Source organism: Anguilla rostrata, chromosome 6, assembly GCF_018555375.3.
Source record: "Anguilla rostrata isolate EN2019 chromosome 6, ASM1855537v3, whole genome shotgun sequence".
Taxonomy (NCBI): Eukaryota; Metazoa; Chordata; class Actinopteri; order Anguilliformes; family Anguillidae; genus Anguilla; species Anguilla rostrata.
Window position 1 is genome coordinate 10331250 of NC_057938.1, and position 21103 is coordinate 10352352.

General features: G+C 45.3%; 1 protein-coding gene across 1 annotated transcript in view; it reads left to right on the forward strand.

Moving 5' to 3' along the window:
• LOC135256483 (glypican-1-like) overlaps positions 1-20845 on the forward strand; it is a 67290-nt gene extending 46445 nt beyond the window's left edge. The window contains exons 3-9 of the mRNA XM_064338291.1: positions 3326-3717; positions 15296-15461; positions 16294-16424; positions 17615-17755; positions 18417-18550; positions 19466-19641; positions 20581-20845. Coding sequence (XP_064194361.1) covers positions 3326-3717; positions 15296-15461; positions 16294-16424; positions 17615-17755; positions 18417-18550; positions 19466-19641; positions 20581-20783 — 1343 coding nt within the window. The 3' untranslated portion in view covers positions 20784-20845. The remainder of the gene's footprint in view (positions 1-3325; positions 3718-15295; positions 15462-16293; positions 16425-17614; positions 17756-18416; positions 18551-19465; positions 19642-20580) is intronic.
• The last annotated feature ends 258 nt before the right edge of the window (positions 20846-21103 follow it).

Consider the following 21103-nt stretch of genomic DNA (forward strand, 5'->3'; position numbering starts at 1 on the left):
TCCAGAAGTGATTTTAAAAAACAGTGCTTTTAGTCATCCTGCAAAGCATTCTGGTTAGGGTTGCTCCATTGTGCTTGATCCTAATTCAGTATTGGTTGATCAAGGCAGAAGTTTGAAGCTGTGGTGAAAGCATCAGACTCAATTAGAAAGTTGCAGGTTCAAATCCCAAGTGGACCACTGCTGTGGCATTGCTGAACAAGGTAACTTGAAGCAGTTGCTGTGGCAAAGATCCAGCTGTATGAAGATGTAAATCGAGTATGGTTGCCGATTGTGTTGGATGTTTCCTTATATACATTTTACTATGGGAATGCTTGTGTTTCTCGATGTGTGTTGGTGTGTGAATATCTATGCCTATGTGTGTGTAAATGTGTTGTCCTCTCCTGGTTCAGCAGAGAACCCACAATGACAAGCCCACTTCTCTCACAGATATATTACTGCCTGTAAAATAAAAATAGATTTTCCCTTAATTTTCCCCTGCTGTGATGGGGATTGATTTTTCTGGCTGTGGGGTTTTAATCACAGCTCTGAATGGACTGTACTGCTCATTTGACACAATGTACCTAGTTTCAGGTGTGCTGTTTTTTATTTGTTATTTTTGAAGATGGCATTGTGTAAAAGAATTCTCCGGGGTCCATGTCTGTGTTTGCAAAAAGACGCCCGAGAGCACTCCAGGTTTTGCACCGGCACCTTGAAACAGAATATTTGCACCCCTTCAGCACCATGGCACCCGACTCGCTGCTCGCCCGAGGCCCGGCGCTGCCGGCGGCCGAACGCGAGCGACGCCGTGCTCTGTGCCGCGCTTTTATTAATGCATGTTCTTGAATAGGCGCGTTTTGGTCTGTGACAGGTAATGCCAAATCGACCATAAAAACTCCCAGTATTACACTTTCACGCACCGCTGAAACCGGTATCTGCGTTCATGTCAGCTTTATTGTCGCAATAAACTTTTATGTGTATCCCCCCAAAGAGCCGTGCGGTATTCATTCTGCAGTGGTCCAGATCCATCTTCCCCGATCAATTGTGGGGGGGGGGGGAGTGGTGTACACTGGTCCCAGTCTGTGCTGAGCGATGTCTGGCTTAAGTGATCCATGCACCTGCTCCTCTTAGTCGGGGGTGTCCGACTCCAGCCTTCAGGGGCCACAGTGTCTGGAGGGTTTGGTGCGTTTCAGCACTTCAGTGATTAATGTAAGCCGCTGATTGGTTAGAGCCCACACATCTTGTTTCCGAGGCTTAAATTGCCTGGTGATTGAAAGGAACCTGTAAAACCCAGCTGCACTGTGACCTCCCTGGGGTTTTGACACTCCTACCGTATGGCAGACTCGTTCTGTGTACTTGGCGTCTTGCAGGAACTGGCTTTGAGGGGAAGACTTGTGGGGTCAGTGCACCAGTCATTCAGACGACCCGAAGGCCGTGCTGTTCTGGCGATCGTTTTTTCATCATAATGCAGGGACATTAAAGCTTTGCCCACTGGTCTCAGTAACCCAGTTTATGTGTTTGGACCCAAACTGTTCCAGAACTGTATGTGCCTGTTCTACATTTTCTGAATTTATGTCTTTTTTCTTTTGCCTTGTGCATTGCATGGCTGCTCTTTCTTCCGGTGAGAGAATTGCCCAATTAGCTAAGAGTATTCTGGCTTTTCAGTCCCCTCTGGAAGGCAGACCTGTTCGCTTTTGAAAAACTGCTGTGTTGTGCATCAGCAGTGTATCGGAAAGTTCCAGGCAGTCCCAAAGAAAGGTCACTGCTTTCCCGAATCTGTGCACGTAACACACAGAGGGACATCCGTTAAGTAAATTCTGTGATGTAATGAATGATTAGCGAGGCAAGCTGCTGGATAAAAGCCTGACTATAAATGAATGTAAAGCAATTTACGAGCTCAAGTTGCCAAGCTTCTGTTCAGTATCATTTTCCTGTGAAATGAGAGCCCTGATATTGTATTAAAAATAGGGGAACGTTGCTTTGAATTATACTCTTCTTGGACACCATGGTGACAGAAGCACCTCACCTAGCTGTGCATAATTAAAGAGAGATGGAGCCAATTGTGTTGACAGTCGAAGGCTGTGACTGTGCTTATGGACTACATGCACCACCTCACCACCAAGATGATGGGAAACACAAGTAATTCCAGGAAGCACTGGAAATAGCAAATTCACACCGTCAGAGTGGCATCCCATAGGCTTAGTGGCTCTCACATGGCCTCTGTGTTTCGTCAGTTGGCTCCATGTTGACCCTATATCAGTGTGCGGTTGTGTTTTGATAAGGAAGAAGCAGAAGGTGCTTGATCTGTGACAGATATCGGGTGAGGCTATCCAGGAATAATTTTTTGCAGCTGGGTCATGGCAGGCTTATGTTATTAACATGTTACGCAACTCGTTCCCTACTCATTTCCTCAGGGGCTGTGTGCGCGTGCGTGCGTGCGTGCGTGCGTGTGTGTGTGTGTGTGTGTGTGTGTGTGTGTGTGTGCGCGTGCACATGGGGGGGGCAGGAGGGTAGGAGGGTGAATCAGTGATCCAGAACTTCTGATCCAGCCATATGAGGTGTCATTTACGGAGAGACAAGATATCCTCAAAACAAGCTAAGCCCTTGCATTGACAGAGATGAGGTCTACACTGATCCATTTGTCCAAGGTTACAACCCTATCTGGGACAGTGTAGATGTTAGCTTGCATGTCTGCACCTTGATTTTGGTAGTCTTTGTGTTTATATGCATATTTTCTGCTAGAGCACTTTTTATGTTTTTTTCTGTTTGAAACACTGCATTACAGGAAAAAATTAACTTCTGCAATATATTTCACAGGTGTGATAGAAGCATCAGTGCCGAACAGAATATTTTTCACTGATAAATTACTGTGGGTAACAGGGAATTATTATACAGACTGCGACTCATTTCCTGTGCAATAATACTGTTGTCACTACTGGGATTAAAAAATAAGAAAATCATTCTTTTCCCAGTCTTTTCATGTTTGCTCCCAAAACCTCAAACGTAATGATGACTGAAATTAAGTGTGGCATCGACTCAGAGAGGAGCAAATTACTGAGACAGCACTGCTTTTCAGCTGGAACTGTGATTAAAGAAACGCATTACGGGTGGCCTCAGTTGTGCCTGTACCACCTCAGTATTTTAGCTTTTAAAAAAGACAAAGGAAATGTTTTTTCCAAAGCGAATGTGACGTTTTCATCGTTCATTTCACTCAATTTCCTTGAACATTTCGAATGTTCTTGGACAAATAAAACTTTCATAATCACTCCCCAGTGAAATGCCACCAGTCTGATTGAATGTGGTATGAAGCAGAATGTAGAGCTAAAATCCCCCTTTTTTGTCATTGCAGGTCACTTTGTGGACTTGATGAACCGTTCTGAGAACTCCCTGCAGGAGTTTTTCCGGGTCACCCACGGCTCGCTCTACGCCCGGAACGTGCGCGTCTTCCACGACCTGTACGGCGACCTCCGCCGCTACTACCGCGGCTCCGCCGTCAACCTGGAGGAGGCGCTCAACGACTTCTGGGCCCGCCTGCTGGAGCGGCTGTTCAAAGACTCCAACCCGCAGTACACCATCGGGGACGAGTACCTGGAGTGCGCCGTCAAGCAGGCGGAGACGCTGCGGCCCTTCGGCGACACGCCCCGCGACCTCAAGCTCAAGGTCACGCACGCCTTCGTCGCCGCCCGCTCCTTCGTCCAGGGCCTGGTGGTCAGCGGGGAGGTGGTGCGCAAGGTGTCCCTGGTACGCTCCCTGTCCCTCTACTGCTGTCTGCCTCTGTGGCCTCGGCCCTTAACTTTGACTTGCTGCTAAACGCAGGTTCATTTTCTCACCTTTGAGGTAGGAAGCGAAGCAGTTGTGAGCTGTGCTGCAGATCCCAGGGGTAGTGTGGGTAGACAGCGAGAGGTGGTCTTCAGCTGAGTCAAATGCATCAGAGAGCTTGAGGAGGATTGGCGTGGAGGAGATGGAATTTGCCTTTGCAGAGTGGAGTTTCCTCCCTGACTGCACAGAGGCCCGTCTCTGTTGAGCGCTCAGCCCTGAATTTAGGCTTTAGGGGCTCTAGGGAGTCATTTTAAGTGAGAAAAGCAGAGCGCTGAAGTTCTGAAGAGAGATGGCAAACTAGTTCTGGATGACAGAGACATCAAGAGTTGGTTTCTTGAATAGGGAGATGAGGCAAGTCTGTTTGTAAAGGACGGGATGGCGGGATAGCAGGAGTTGAAAGAGGTAAGAGGAGGAGAGGAGCCTGTGGATGGCACTAATCGGCGTGTCGGAGGGAGATACCATTTTGAAGGAGCTGCAGATGTCAGCAGCGTTCCCATCGAAGACAGCGGTGAAGTCATCTTCAGGGTTTGAGGAGAAGGCGCAAGGTTTGTGAGGAGAAAGTACAGTTCGTGCTCGCTTTCCAGAATTGATTGTCTATAAAAGCTCCCAGCACACGCACATACGCTCGAATGTTTGCTCAATGAAAAGGTCTTTGTTTCTCTGTGAGAACATCCATCTTAGAACGTATTGTACCTCTGGCACAAAAACATTGCCTCATATGTATTTTATTCCCATAGTAATCGTATTTTACTGGAGTGCCTACAGCATTCGCATTAGTGTTCCTGACCTCTCTCCACCACTCCTATTGTTCCAGTGTCCCACATTTCTACTCTGCTTTCTCTGCTGGGTGACCAGTGGGTTCTGAATAACCTCCGAGGTTAATAATCTCCATCAGCACCTTTTTTGGGGGGCTTCACATGCTTTGGTAATAGAAGTTTTTTTTTGCCCATTTTATTTCCTCCATTCTGCATAATTATGCATGTGTTAAATATGAATGTAATGCAAATGTACAGCAATTTATTTAACAATTTAAGTCAGGGAACTAAATATAGTGAGTACAGTAAAATTGAGGAAACAAGCCCTTTAAAATTATTCATACGGAAACTACGCATGCGCCAACACACACACGCAAACACACACACACACACACACACACACACACGCATGCATACGCACACACACACACACACACAGAGGCACAGGTGCAGACTTTCACACACTTGCGAATGATAACCAGTACAGCGCGTTACTGTTGCTGCCGGAAGCAAGCGGGTCGAGTGAAAGCGCGGTGGCCTTGGTACAGGGCCGGCTTGTCACCGGGATGGCGGTCAGTGTCTCCCTGCAGTGAGGGATGTCCGCGCCCTTCCCGCAGACAGCCGCGAGAGCGGGGACACGGAGCCCCCAGCAGCCGAGCAGGGGGCCTCGGAATCAATTAGAGCGGGACCGTAGATCTTCCCCCGACGCGGGGCGCCAAGTCAATGGCAGATACCGAGGGAAGGTGTGTGGAGCTGACACCTCTTCTGCCGCTCCTGCCAGCTCATCCCCGTAGCGTCCCCTAAGCGGCTCTGCGACCCCCCCCCCGCCCCCCGCACGGTCCGCTGGCTGCCAGCACGCCCGGGGTGCGGCGCATTAAGGAAACGCGCTACAGCGCCTCCAGCCGCTGACTTCCCCTCCCCTTCCCGCTCTGTGTGCTTCATGACTTGCGCTCTGAGGCCAGCTGAAATCTGTTTTCAGTAAATTGGGGAAGAGCGGCTGAAAGCCTGTCTGCAATTAGGGTAGCTTTTCCCGCAGAACGTCTCTGATTCGCTGGCAGTAGGGACTGGCCACTGCTGGTCTGTTAGAGCCCGTGAAGCTCCCACACACTGCTGTCGCATATGGTCATCTGCTCTGATAATGTTCAGTAGTATAATAATAGAGCCACCCTACCTCCCACGTTAAAGTAAACTTCATATGCAGATATGTACACTCAGGTTCAGAATTATTGGCACCCTTGACAAAGATATAAAAATGGCTATATGAAATAACACTGCGGCCATGGTTGTCTCAGTCTCTAAACCTGAACCTGATAAAAATAGGGGGTTTAAATTGAAAACCCTTCAGATTCCCTCTTCAGGTGAAACCACTTATTTTTTATCTGATTCAAGTTTAGATGAAATTGGAAAAACATGGAAAAACAGGAATTCTGTTGTCAGTTTACCATTTCTTGATTGATTTTGAGGTATGCTTGGGGTCATGCCAGGTTTTGGATTCCTTGGGGGGAATACTCAATTTTTGGCCAAAGTGTGTTGGTCCTTGCTGGAATTCATTATTCCATTGACCTTAACGAAAGACCCAAGATGAAAGTATCCCCCTAACATCAAAAATCCAACACCACATTTCACCATAAGAATGACATTCTTTTTAGCGTTAGCGTCCTTCTTCCAACGCCCAACCCACTGATGGTTTGCACGGCCAAAAAAAACCCCAATTTTGGTCTCATCTGACCGTAACACATGGTTCCAATCTAAGTTACAATGCTGAACTTTGAACACGCTTGGCTACTACTCTTTTAATAGGATATTATTGGTGCACTTAGGTGCCAATTAACCACCCTTGCCACACATAAGCTTAGGAGTGGCACATTAACCCAACCACCCTGTAGTCATCGTTTTTAAGGGGGAGTGCTTGTACGTACATAATTGTAAAGGGATGTTACAAACATTTACAAACATCAGATCGGTGGGCTGGGGGGCCTTCATCTTTTCCCTGTCGCGCTTGCTACCTCTTCATCGACCCTGGACCACCCTTTACCTGAATGCGTTCTGCATATTAAGAAGGGGCACTTTGTCATGCCGTGCTGACAGGCCACTCCCCCACCGCGAGCCGTAGCTTTCTCAGAGGATGGGGGGGGGGGGGCGCCTGTGTGTGCGGATGACCTTCTTTGGTAAGGTCAAGATCAGCCGATCTAATGATTCTTTTCGCCAGATGAAAGTGCGGGGCGGGGCCGAGCTCCTAATTCAGCGGCGGGTGGGCGGGTCCTCCCGCTGTTTTCGTAGCGTTGCGTTAGCCATGCGCTGGTCGGTTTCTGGTCCGACTGACCTAGCTCTGTCCTCACTGGTGTTGTTTCCATAGAGGCATGATTAATTGCTCACCTGACTTTTATTTATTTATATATACAGAGAAAATACTTGTGTGTATTGAGAAGAAACATTTGCATTAGGCCACACCAATGGGATATTATTGTCCTCCGGTGAGAGAAAAGTTAGAGTCACAAGAAGAAAATGCATTTCCAGGATTGCTATCTGGAAAGTTTTTAATGGGAGAAAACCTTATTTGGGAAAAACAATTAGAGCATTTGATTATTACGGCTTGTTATTTGAAGAGGTGTTGGAAAACAACTAATTTAAAGTTAGCAAGTTCCAGATGGTAGTATTATGACTGAAGAATGTTTTCCTTTCATCGTTTCCGAAGTGGATTCCGAACATAGGATTATGTTGATGTCTTATTGATCTATTTAGCATTGAGCAAATGATTGTGAAGATTTCTGGGAGTAGATTGTTTTGAGTTTGAAAGTACAGTTTTATAGCTAGAAATATTCCACATTACCGAAAATGACCTTTTAAATGTTATAGCACTATGCGGTGTTGTTTCCATGGAGAACAGGATAAATTAATTTGTGGGTCGTTTTATAGTCCGTTGATGCATTTTAAGGCCTTTTTGGAGGTTAGACCACGGTACACTACAATGATGAATTATTAAATTTAGAGTGAATTCAAACTAAAGAGGCACTCGTCTGCACTTTGGTCTGCACTCGGGGACATTTTATGCACCTGTTTAACACTAATTGAACTGTGGATACAGTTGTTTACTGTCCCTGAGCAATCCGGTAAAAAGTATTCCAGTTATAAAGTTGCTCCATTATCCATTATGTAGCGATATAGTCTATAATGTCCCTTTACATTTATGTACGTACAGCTTTATGTAACAACCAATGGAATCAGGGCAGATCAAGCTACACTGCAGCACCAATAAGCTCAGTTTGATTTGATTACCAATTCTGTAATATTGCTACTGGGCATTTTCTGTCTCCAGCATTGATGTTTTTTTTAAATTTAAATAGTGATTAGGTTTTACAAATTCCTTTTCAGTGACCAGACTGTACTCAGAAAATGTCCTAGTACATAAGATACCTACCCAAAGCGGCGGTCCTTCAGTCCTTTTGTACATCTGAGTTTCTCAAAAACTTTCTACAAACGTGTGGCAATCATCACTAATCAGTCAAAATACTGAGTAGTCTACTCATACAACATAGTAATTTGATTCTGACTGACAGCTGTCCATTCGAAAAGTTTGACTAGTTGGGGAAAAAATCAGACTTGTGAATGTATAAATTTATTACATTTGTGGCGTTCTGAAAAAAGACACGATGGTGAAATTAGCCTAAAGGGCATTTTGTCTTAAAACCATTCAGAGAATTCATACTTCGGATATTGTGAGTAGTCATATTTTTCAGCAGCTGTAACGATTGTGACTGATTGGCGTTGTTTGGGCTTGAAAGAAGGGTGGATATAAAACTCGTTTGTTCTCGCGGAGGTGAAATGCAGTCACTGTGGAGTGTTCCGTGGTAAGCGGACTGCTTCCTTGTTTTAATATGACTTCCATGCTTCGTTTTCATTTGTATTACAAAATAGTCTGGCGTATCCGTCTTATTAACGTGGGCTCCGAACACATCCTCCCAGCCCTCTGCGCCTGTCCCGACTGCGTAATAAGTCACGGTATAACAATAATTTACACATGCAGGCACACACAACTCACATAAAACCCTCCTCAACATATGCATCAAAACATTCAGTTGAAATGTTCTATTCCCAACTGTCCAATAAACTTCCAGCAGCACAACAGTTTCTGGTCTGATGGTTTGCTTGTTAGAACGCTCGCCCTGTCCCTGCGCTTGTTGCCGGGATCATTTGTAGGTCAGGTGCTGTTTTCCTCTTTTGTTCTTGCTTTTATTTTGTTGGCAGGGAAGAGTGAATTATTTTCATGTCCCTGCTTACGCAGTAATTTAATCTGGAATTGATTGCTTTGTGAAGAGTTGAGCAGCCCTATTTATAGGTCATTAATGGGGAGGTGACCGAGAGCGTTTGCCTCACAATGTGGAAATCTGCCCCTCATTGTGGAGTGGGCCATAGTCTGCAGCCAGAACTGAACAAATAAAGGCTGATAGCTCTGCAGGTCCATAACAAACCTCAGTATCCTTTTATGTTCACGTTAGGGCCCGTATCAGTCTAACCGCAATGCGCTTTGTCATTAAGTGACCTATTCAAGCAAGCAGTCGCTTCTCTCATCCAGACCTCAACACAAGTTTGCTGGTGAAAAGATTAATTTTGTGAGCAAAATGTGGAAAAAATGACTCATTCACTAATCAGTGTTGAGGAGAATTGCATTGTGGTTTGGTGGAATTTGGGTATTCTTTATGATTTAAAAGATACTGCGACTCCTTAAGATGCTTGTAAACGAGATTTACAAGTGGAGATGGGCTTTCCCCAGGCTGAATGCACTGAATGATCTGAATTTTTCTTCTCCCTTTGGAATAAACTGCTTAATGACCTCAGTCCCTCTGTTTAAATACTGACTCTCTCACAGCTGTAAATCGTTCAGCGCCTGATGCGTCCCAGGCAATGGTTTGGACACAGTAGATGTGACCGAAATAAACAAAATCCATTTCACTCGGATGAGCTGAGGGGACATTCTGGGTATTAAAAAACATAATCTGGCTGAGAGGGAGATAACCAAGGGAGAGAAAGACAAGAAAGATGGGGACAGTGAAAGCAGGAAAGCAAGAGAAGGGGAGAATGGGGGTAGAATGTTGATAAAGATTGAGGGAATCATTGAAAGGGGAAAGAAGGGGGAGAGAAATCAACTGAGAGGAAAAGAAGAAGAGAGAAGTAGAGAGATCTATTAGCGATGGCTGCTGATTCCCGCTCTGACTGCACCAGTTGCCAGTGTCCTTTACCTCTCCGGAACATTCCTGTCCCAGGGGGGCGAGCTGTTATAAGTAGGCCACGCGCCACGTACTTACTCTTTCAGGGCTGGAGGTTTGGAGGAGGAGGAGAAGCAGGGCTTCGCAGTCTTCTCTAGCCTCTGCTGGCCTCCTCACATCAGTGGCCTGCACACTATCACAGGGAGAGACAAGACCAAGAAACAACAGAACATAAAATATCAAGAGCAATGTTCCCCTTTTAAATGAAAAACATGGTAAAAACAGGAGTGCAAGCACTTACATAGGAATCTGACATACACCGATGTTAGACTAAGAGTCACGAACACACACACACACTAGCACACAAAGGTCCAGCAGAGATTTCAACATGCACCACAGAATAAGAGGGGAATGGTCTAAATTCCTGCCATAACAGTTGCTCGTTTTTCTCCCCAGAATCTTTAGTCAGCATGTATTAAAATATGTCAGCTAATCTCGCTTCTGGAACGTGGATATCCCCCACAATCCTCATTGGTGCCCCAGTAAGAGGATTACACGCACACATGCCAGATCAATGTAAACAGCCTGCTTCCTTTGATTCCTGGAGAGATCTCTTAAGTGGCACTTTCAAACAAGCGGCGTCCACAAGGGCCGACACGCGCGAGGTTGATTCTGCTCCGCCTGTAACATCGGCCACCGGTTTTAGACCTTTATCCTGTTCCTCTCTGCACGTTCCACTTCAGACAGCCCGCTTCCATTTACGGCCGTTTTTCCTTTTGCGGGGAGAGAAAGAGAGAGAGAGAGAGAGAGAGAGAGAGAGAGGAGCGTATCTGGTGGTTTTAACGGCTGTTTGCGCTAACGCAGCTGGCCTCGCTACAGTGCAGTCGCGGATGGTGTTGTCGGTCTTAATTTAGAAGGAACATTGGCTTGCTTTGTTGGCCGTGCCACTTGAGAATGCAGTGAGTCTTCAGAGGGAATCTCACACAATCGGAGCTGTGGAGCAGTTTCTAATGACAAAGGGTCTGTTGTCCTGGCGTGCAGCGCCTATCTTTCCCATTGCCGTAATCAGCATAAATAAGTATAAATGCAATGTCATTACGATGACTGCAGTAACAGCTGGAAATGGGACACAAGGGTAGTGTCTATCATTTTTACTGCCCCTCTATACAAAAACGTGTTTTTTTTAATGGTCAACTTCTCTTGGAAGCTTGACTTTCTCTATACAGGTAGATTTTTGTTGTGCACAACTTGTCACCAGAGCGCCTTTATTACATTGGCCCACTGTAGATGGAGAGGTTTTCCATACTTCCCTGTTCACCGAGTTGGAAACGTGTATGTACATGCAAAATTTGTGATGTCACAAATATTTCAAACCAATAATGGTCCACTATGCAAAAATATGCAAATTGCAGGAGAGCAGTGGTAAACTGAAACCTTAGCGCACAGATAACTGACTAGTTAGTGACATTATTGTGACAGTTGGTGTGTTGAACATGGCGGACTACACAGCTTTAGGATGCAATCCCGAGGTAGGAACTTTGTTCCACTCATTACCAAAGGAGCCCATTCTAAAACAAAAATGGGTGGAAATTTTAAAATAAAAATAATGTGGATGTACTTGACAGCATAGAGGGAATCCATGTTTGTAGTGCACATTTTTCAGATGACTGCTTCCAGAAGTTGCATGCAGAAGTTGATGGGTTTCACAAAAAGAAATTGATTTTGAGTCCAGATGCTACATATGCTACATATTTCAGGACCACGGCAAGTGTTGGTAATTTGCATATTCATAGATTCTGGCATTCTCAATGAGGATAAACGTGTAGAGGTGCTACTAAGCCATTTTCATTAGTTTAAGTTTTCAGTTTACTGAAAATTCTTTTGGTGAAAAAACATTAAACAAATTATTGTTCAATATAGAATATTTTTAAGGCTTTAAAGTATATCTGGAGGAGTATTTGAAATAGGCCGACTGACAATTTGACCTCAGCATCCAAGAGTCACTTTAGGAAAGAAACTGGAAGGTGCTGGAATAGTGGGATCCGAAATTGTTGAAACTACAATTCCTGATCATTTAAATTCGGTGAACTTGTAGTTCATTTTATAGACTTTTCTTCCTGATTAAAGTCCCAGCAGGCTAGTCCACAGAACTGTGTATTATGTGCTGTTTTTTTGTTTGTGTTATTGTGTTTCCGCAATACAGATTTCCCAAAGGGAGCAATTAAGTGTTAAGTATAAGCAAGCAGAGGTGTGCAAAGCATGCTGTTTAAAGAAAGCGACACCTATCGCTGCGTTACTTAAGTGAACACCCAGCTGTGAAAATGACACAGTTTGAGTCATTACCATTCCCTCGATAATGAAATATCGAAAAGTATTATTTGTGCTCTTCTGTCATTTCCTTGTGCATCTCTCTCGCTGCTCATTGCATAGAAGCCCCGCCCATCCTCTGTTTCAATTCTGTTACTCCACAGGGCAGTGGTGCTCTGAATCTCTCAGAAATGTCCCCTGATTACCCATGGCTAACTGACTGCTCTGGAGCATCATGATCTGATTGCTGCGATGGTGACAGTGGTGATGTCGCCGATGGTAGCCACACCCCCAGCCCCGTCCCCCCTCCATTTTGACAGGCCCTTAGCACGGTACACCATCCAATCTGTGGCCAGGTGGGCGGGGCTCTACTGTGCTAGGTGAGGGGGGAATTTTATACGAGGGTTCTGTAGTCCCCTCACATTAGAGCTGAGTCGCTCCAGGCCTCTCGCCTGGGCCTGCTGGGTTATAATGAGCCACTGCGGCTCCCCTCGCTTTGATGTGGGGACTCTTCGCCCAATGAGATCCCTCCGCCCGGTCGGCCACATCAGGCTGGGAAATCAGACAGCTGTTCTGAGAGAGCGAGCGCGTCTGCGGGGTAAAACCAACAAGCGCGCCAGAGACCAGGGATCCCCAGTTTGTTTTCACAGTTTTTTTGTTCTTCTTTTTTTTGGTTGCGTATTCGATAAACACAGATGGTGTTTGCTTTCCACTGAAATGGGTTCCAGAAATAGCTCGGCCACAATTACGTTTAGTTTTGCATTTTCTCCCCCTTTTTGAGTGTATGGCTTTTTCCCCCAAATAATATAATAATTTAATCTAAAGAGCTAAAATAAACCAACTCAGATGTAGATCCATGATTCGATTTTTGCGGTATTATTTTCTGGTGTTTTATCTGTGTCCTTCTCTTCCAGCCCTGTTCGAGGGACACTTTGAGATGGAGGTGGCCGCCATTACCCTCCCCTGTGCTTAGTTGTGCTCAGTTATTTGCAGAATATCACGCGCTGCATCAGAGTGATTCATGCTTCACTGCATATATTATTTATATGATAATGTTTACCTAGGAGACGTTCAAGGCTACTGTTCACAGATATTTTTGAATAATTTTCCATTATTCAGAAATGTCTGTGAACAGTAGACTAGCTTCGTTCCCAGTTTATCCCCTTGAAGAGTAGGTTTTTTTGGAATGATTTTTTTCTTCAAAATTCTAAGCCAGGGTTCTAGAACTCTTTTCAGTTACCAGTAGTGATTGTTACACCAGCATTAGAATGTTCAGTTCTAATTACATATTTGTGATCTCATCTTCTTTTTGCCGCCTCATTCTTCTACCCATTCCGGAAGGTACACTGCAGCCTTTAGGCTGAGCTGTGCTGTCACTGTGCTGGAGCACTGTGCAATTTACATAGTCATCAAAAGCTGGCCCCTGAGAGGCCAGAGGAGTCGGTGTCGAAATGTGAGGTGGGTGATACCCTGGGTGCCTGAAACACACTTTCCCAGGGCAGCAGTGGTGCCAGTTGTCAATGCTAATGTGTCTTCCGGGGAGACTCCTTCCACAGTCTTGAGTTGAGTCGCAATGTCACATGCATCACGGCACTGAGAAAAGGAGTCTCAGTTGGTTACCTGTTTGCAGAGAGTTGTATGTGTCCAGCTAAAACTGGCAAATGTACTCAATTTCTGTAATGACAACAAAGAGACAGATATTTTGATTCTGAGAGAAATGGATCATCTGAAACCTCAAATATGCACATATATCTTTAAACAGGATCCATTTCCCCCCAAAAATGAAGACTTTTGGACTTGTCTTTGTTTAGCTGGTCCACTGCTTGATTGTTTGAAGCATGTGTGAAAGTAAGTTGGCGTACATTGGCGAAGCAGGTTTTGTGGATCCACTGAAAAATGTGGGGGAAGAAAAAGTCTCTCTTTTTCCCAAGGCAGTGGAGTTGGATAACCTGCTTGGCTCCGTTTGCATATTTGGGGGAGTCTGGTTTGAGGTAAAGCTTCATGCTTTTAATTGGCTGCCGGAGAGATCTGAGGTGAAGGTGACATCTGTACTCTTGGCACCTGGCGGGCGGCTAATGCGAGGTCGTCGGCGGGACGTTGGCGTGGAGACCACAGGGCCTGTCTAGCAATCTGCCAGGCTTATCGCCATGGCTCTACCCTGACAACCGGGCACGCAGAGCCAGCTCTGGAGAAAGCCACAGACCCATCAATCTGAACGTGTGACTCAGAACACCTTTAAAAGGCGCTCGGCGTGCTTGGACAAGGAAATAAAACCCTGGGAATCTGTTGGATGTACAGGCATTTATAACCGGCTTTTAAGACCCATTGACTCGGTGTGTACTTATTTAAGTGTACCCAGCTGACAATGTTCCCAAGTATTCACTCTTTCTCTAGAAAATGCCGTAGTACCATTAGGTATACCCATTAAATGGAAGTTGTAACTATGTGGCAGGAATTCTCTGGATGTGCAAATAATGGGGTTTTAAAACAAATGATTGAGTTACGAATAATTTACAGCACCGAATACTTAATGTATCATCAGCCACAATGACAAAAACAGAATGAATTAGAATTTGTAGCAGAATACCAAAATGCGATTTTAAAACCAAAATAAGAAATGAAGTTTTGCACTTTCATATTAGTGTATATCAGGAACACTAAAACCGAAAAACCTCTCAAATTTTCAGCATTTTCAAACTGAATAACACTGTCATACATGTGAGAAAGGGGGTTGTCACTGTGGAAGGATGAGGCAGTGTTCCCTGAGTCCAGTGTTCAGATATGCTATTGTGGAAAAGCTCAGTTTTCATGTCTTATACAGGTGCTGCTGTTCGCTGTCCGTGGTGCTGAAGGAGAGCTCATCCCTGCAGTGGTTAATGCTCTAGTGTAGTGTTCCTCAGCTTAAAGTAGGGGAGTCTAAAAATATACATGCAGGCTCCTAACTTTCTTCTTCTTTTTTCTTTTAGATCTTTTTGCTTGATTTATACACTAAATAAATTTGTGAGACACGCTGTGGTTTATAGATCCCTTGTTGCCCACAGATTTAGGGAACGTAACAGAAACGGTCATTGTTAGCAAGAACATCCCAGCCTTTACTGTGTGTGCATATAGTGTGGTTCATGACTGGCCTGCTTTGGGTCTTTCGTCTTCTACATTTACCTTCATCACTAGCACTGCTCCAACTCTGCGCTCTAATTACTGTTTGCACGTATCTCTGTGGTTCCCCTGTGCCAGGTTTCCCTGAGCCCGGAGTGCATGCGGGCCGTCATGAAGCTGACGTACTGCCCGCACTGCCGCGGAATGGGCTCCGCCAAGCCCTGCGCCAACTACTGCCGGAACGTGATGAAGGGCTGCCTGGCCAACCAGGCCGACCTGGACACCGAGTGGAGGAACCTGGTCGGTGAGTGAAGCCTGCTGCATACGGGAAGAGGAGAGCGGGTCTCTCTCACATGCATGAGTACATACACACGCACGCTCACTTATACACAAACACAGCCAAACATACGTACATACAGTACGTACACACCCATGCACGCACGCTCACTTATACACAAACACAGCCAAACATACGTACATACAGTACGTACACACCCATGCACGCACGCTCACTTATACACAAACACAGCCAAACATACGTACATACAGTACGTACACATGCGTGCACGCATGCTCACTTATACACAAACACAGCCAAACATACGTACATACATACAGTACGTACACATGCGTGCACGCACGCTCACTTATACACAAACACAGCCAAACATACGTACATACAGTACATACACACGCACGCACGCACGCTCACTTATACACAAACACAGCCAAACATACGTACATACATACAGTACGTACACATGCGTGCACGCATGCTCACTTGTACACAAACACAGCCAAATGTACAGTACGTACTGTACAGACACACTAGATTTTAACAAAGAGAAGGTGGTACGCACCCATGGTATTATATTATGGCTTGAGTGTCCCAAAATAGCAGCAGGATGTATGATTTTGAAATGCAGGCACTGTTTTTAATATTTGATATATCGTAAGTGTATTGTCAAAATGTGTTTCATGCTCAGCAACACAAAGATCTGTGTCTGGTTATAAATTTTGAATAAATTGAAAGGTACGGTGTCACTTTCCTGTGAAGAATACCTCTGAAAACTCTTTCTCTCTTTCTCTGTCTCCATCTCCCTCCCTCTGACCCTGACTGCCACTCCACATTGCAGACGCCATGTTGCAGGTTGCCGAACGGTTTAAAGGGCCAGCCAGCATAGACATGGTCATGGCCTCTTTTCCCACTCGTATTTCAGAAGCCATTATGACCATGCAGGAGAATTTAGAGGTCTTTACAAGCAAGGTAAGCTCAACCAATGGCCAGCCCCACATCCTCATGCTCCGCCTCCCATCTCATTCGTAGGTTATAGATACTCATGAGCTTCCCCTCGCAATGTAACTATTGCGTGTGTGTCTGTGCGTGTGTGTGCATGTGCGCGTGTCTGTGCTTGTGTGAGTGTGTGCGTGTGTGTGTGTGTGTGTGCGCGTGTGTGTGTGTGCGTATGTGTATGTGCGGATGTGTGCGTGTGTGTGTGCAATGTATCTGTCCACTTTTTTCTGAAAGCATTATTATCATAAGAGATGTTCTCATTGTGTAAAAAGCTCTAATGCCTCATATTTACGGTTTACATACTTCATGCAGCAATAACGAAATGTCCTTCACTCCGCACGGCACTTGAATTTTATTGTGTGGGACTGGAGCTTTATTGCGTCATTTTAAAAGGCTTCAAGAGCAATGAAACATTTTTATGAAATGAAAGGCAGAACACTCCAAAGAATAAGACCAGATAACAAAGACTTCTCTGTCCTGTTCCTCACCCCCCACACCTTAAACTGGGAAACAAGGTGTTTGTGCGTGTAGTAATCAGTGACAGTTCCCAGGAGGCCCTCTGTGCTTTCAGTGAATCCATGGCTAAACCACGATTTGGGCAATTATACATTTCTGTACTGTATCCAAACTGAATTTGCTAAGAGACCAGCTTTTACAACAGTTTCAGGTTTTGCTAACAGACCAGGATTGAACACACAATCATGTAGCATTACACTTTTTTGGAGAGTGCAATTATTGGAACTGCTGGTGAAAATTGTGTTGGGAACCACCGGGGAGTAAAATATTTCATTCTGCGAGGTGGAATTGCTGTTTGCCGAAGACCCATTATTGGACTATCAGGGTGGTAATGGATGAATCTAATGGATCACCCATCATTATTTATCGTACCCTCAGTGGGATTTCTGCTGTTTACATTGCAATCTGACTGACTCAGCCAGCTCGCATTTGACTAATTTGCACCCATTATAGTCTCCAGCTGTTAAGTCTCTAGGAGTGATGGCGAGTCTCTTGGTGTGACTTCATGTCTGGGAGTGTCTGCCAGCCTCCAGGTGTGTCTATTAGTCTCTATGTGCGTCTTGGCTTCCAGGCGTGTCTTGGTCTCCCGGTGCGTCTGACGGCCTGCAGGTGCGTCTGACGTGAGATCATTTTTCATCTCTCTCTAGGTGTTCCAGGCTTGTGGGAATCCCAGGATGGCTGGAACTCATAGCTCAGCGACCGAAGAGATCCAGAAGAGAGAGAAAATCACAGAGGACAGGACTGGCATCACCCCCAGCAGCACCACTGGAGCCAGGCTGGAAAAGCTGGTCAGTGTCATCCTCTCTCTCCTCATCCCCCAGTACAGCAAATATGTTGGCCATTCATAACCTCTCCAGTGCCTCCAAGTCTTTAAGCCTAATGTGCTGTTTGGACGTGGTCTGCTTCCTCTGAAAGAGGGCTACATTTAACCCTAGTTTAGAGTCCAATAGGAAAGATTCATTTTCCTATTTATCTGTGATAAACTGAGTGTCAGACTCAAATCCTGGAGGGCCTGAGTGTTTTTTCAAGATTTCCTTTTGATCGGCAGCCAATATAGGCCTTGGAAACAAAGTACATGGCCTCTTAGCCCAATCAATGGTTTGAATGAAACACACAAATGCTAAAACGGACTAAAAAAAACCAGCAGACAGTGCAGCCCTTCAGGACTGAAATCTGACATCTCTGTGATAAACTACAGTAGGACCCACAAGAAAGGCTTAATTGAAGAGCCCGTCTAAAGGCCTGGCACTATCAAAAGAAACCGATGTTGAAAAACAGAATACCAATTAGAGGAGTGCACAGAATCTGAATGAATGAATGAATGAATGAATGTGGGATCTGCTGGCCAGCTTTTTACCCTGAAGCAGAGAGAGAGGGGTGCGTGGGCCTTGAAGCCCACGCGCTTTGCTAGCGCTACGATGTGACCGCGTGGGCTTGCCTTCTCCGTAGGTCTTTAATGTGACAGCGAAGCTGAAGGACGTGCAGCAGTACTGGGTCCAGCTGCCCGGTACCCTCTGCAGTGACAAGGTGGTGGCCGGGCCGGCCAATGAGGACAAGTGCTGGAACGGCATGGCGAGGGCCAGGTGAGACTGACCTGGGTGCAGCGCGGATTAGCGCTTCGGGAATTTCATTCTAATTGGGTTTCTGGTCACAAATATATATTCTATTTTTCAGTACCTTGGTTGTTACTCCATCCATCCATTATCTATACCCGCTTATCCTGAGCAGGGTCGCGGGGGTTGCTGGAGCCTATCCCAGCATGCATTGGGTGAGAGGCAGGAATACACACTGGACAGGCCATCAATCTATCGCAGGTCACACACACCATTCACTATGGGCAATTTAGAGTCTCCAGTTAGCCTATCTGCATGTCTTTGGGCTGTGGGAGATGACTGGAGTAACCGGAGGAAACTCACCTGTTGCTTATAGTCCTAAATCCTTTCTATGCACATCTTTCTATGCTTCCTACTCTGCCATACTCTCCTCCCATTATTGCTATTGTTTGCCTCATCTCTACAAAGATGACCTGTAATCCAAAAGGTTGCAGGTTTGAGTCTCTGGTGGGTTTCTTTTTGCTGTTGTATCCTTACAGAAGGCGCTTAGCTCAAATTGCTGTGGGCAGTATCCAACAATGTGAACAGTTGATCTGTCATATGGGAGATAGAGATTAATGCCTCTGCCAAGCAAATATATAATGAAATAACCTGAAGATTGTAAAGGTTTACTTCTGTCGTAAGTAGGCCAGCCTGGGTGGTGTAAGTAGCAATGTACTGGCAGGTAGAACACAATGTGATTTAATACACAGAGATACAGAGAAGGAGAGTTATTCTTGTGAAAAATGCTGTGTGAACTAGAAAGAGAAACTAGGCGCCTACACGTTTCCACACCAACACAAGAATATTAGGTTATGGGATGTTCCAGCCAAAGGGAACCTTGGCCTTGTGCTTGCCTGTTTGTATGTTCAGGGTGCTTATGCCTGACTCTGTCCTCTTTCACAGTTATCTTCCTGAGGTTATGGGGGACGGCCTGGCCAGTCAGATCAACAACCCCGAAGTGGAGATCGACATCACCAAGCCCGACATGACCATCCGCCAGCAGATCATGCAGCTCAAGATCATGACAAATCGCCTGAAGAACGCCTTCAATGGCAACGATGTTGATTTCCAGGACACCAGTGAGTGGCGCAGCGCCCTCTAGTGGCTAGGCATGTCGCTAATCAGTACTGACTGTTTACTAATTGCAGATCATGTAGCATGTGTACAGCTGGGACTTATACACTTGGACTGGATTAGTTGGTCTTTTTAAAATTCTTTTTAAAAATTTCAGCTTGCTTTTTAAAGTATACATTGTTCAGTTAAAACCACAGTTAAAACCAGTGAGGAAACCTATGATGTATTCCAGACTACTAAGTCAAAGATACCTACTGGCATGTACACAGAACTTAAAAAGTAAGGTATTAAAATAACTCCTCTCGACATTGATGTGAACCGAAGGAAGATGGAGTTTCTCCTGGCTAATGATGCTAGTTTAATAATAAATACCAGAAAGGCAACAAAAGTCTTACTGTGATCCTATGTGATTCTTAGTCGCTCTGAAACCCTTTTCATCTTGGTCTTATCTCTTTGAGCTAGAGTATTGTCTCTGGGGGGCCGATAGCACTTATTATTAAAGCCGGGACCAATTAAGGCCAAGATTAAAATCACATATTTATGTCTGGTGCCAAGATGGGATTTTATGCTTTGCCTGAGAACATGAGCACCCCCTTGAGGTCTTTGATGGCAGTACCAATTAAAAACATACAATGACTAATAGTTAACATCTTCACCCGTTTGTATTTAGCTGCCGTTGAGAGAATTTAGGGCTAACAGGGTCCAAGTTTATTTTAATTGCAATTTAACAGGCTATGATTACAGCAGCTTGCCTTGAGAGAACTCCAGTGCAGGGATATTGGTTGAATCCACCCCTGCATCAATGTTTTGGTCAGTCAGGAAGAAGATTGATTTTTTTTTTTTTGAATGGTTTGGTTGAACCTGCAGCCTTCTTGTGAAGGGACAGCCACTCTAGGCTAGGTTATCTAGGCTTCATGAGTCATCAGCTGTCTTTTCCCCTGCAGGTGATGATGTCAGCGGGTCAGGAAGTGGGATGTGCGCGGATGAATTGTGTCCCCGCGGACCCCATGACATCACCCCCGACACAGTCCAGCCCATACTGATTGCCTCCCCTTCCGAAAAAAAGGTGAAAGCCACGGGCAGCCGGCTCCGCCCCTGCAGCGCCCTTCTCCTCCTCTCATTGGCCATGCTGCTGTTAAGGCGATAATCTACAGGCTCCAGCACCAATTGGGACTGTGTGTGGGACGGGCTGTGGTAGGGGAGGGAGGGAGAGAGGGAGGGAGGGAGGGAGAAAATGGCTGGGCTAGTAACTTTGCCAAAAACAAAAAAGAAATTCAAGAATAAATGAATGGACTGCCTTTCATCCTGGAGAAGAAAAAAAAATGGAATAATGATTACTCCTTTTTTCTGTTTCTTTGTTATTATTTTTAATATATGGCACGATTAGAGCTGGTTTTGCGCATCTTCTTGTTTCTGGTGTTTGGGTTCTCTGGAAATTCTGTACCTAAGAAATGTCAAAAGAAAATC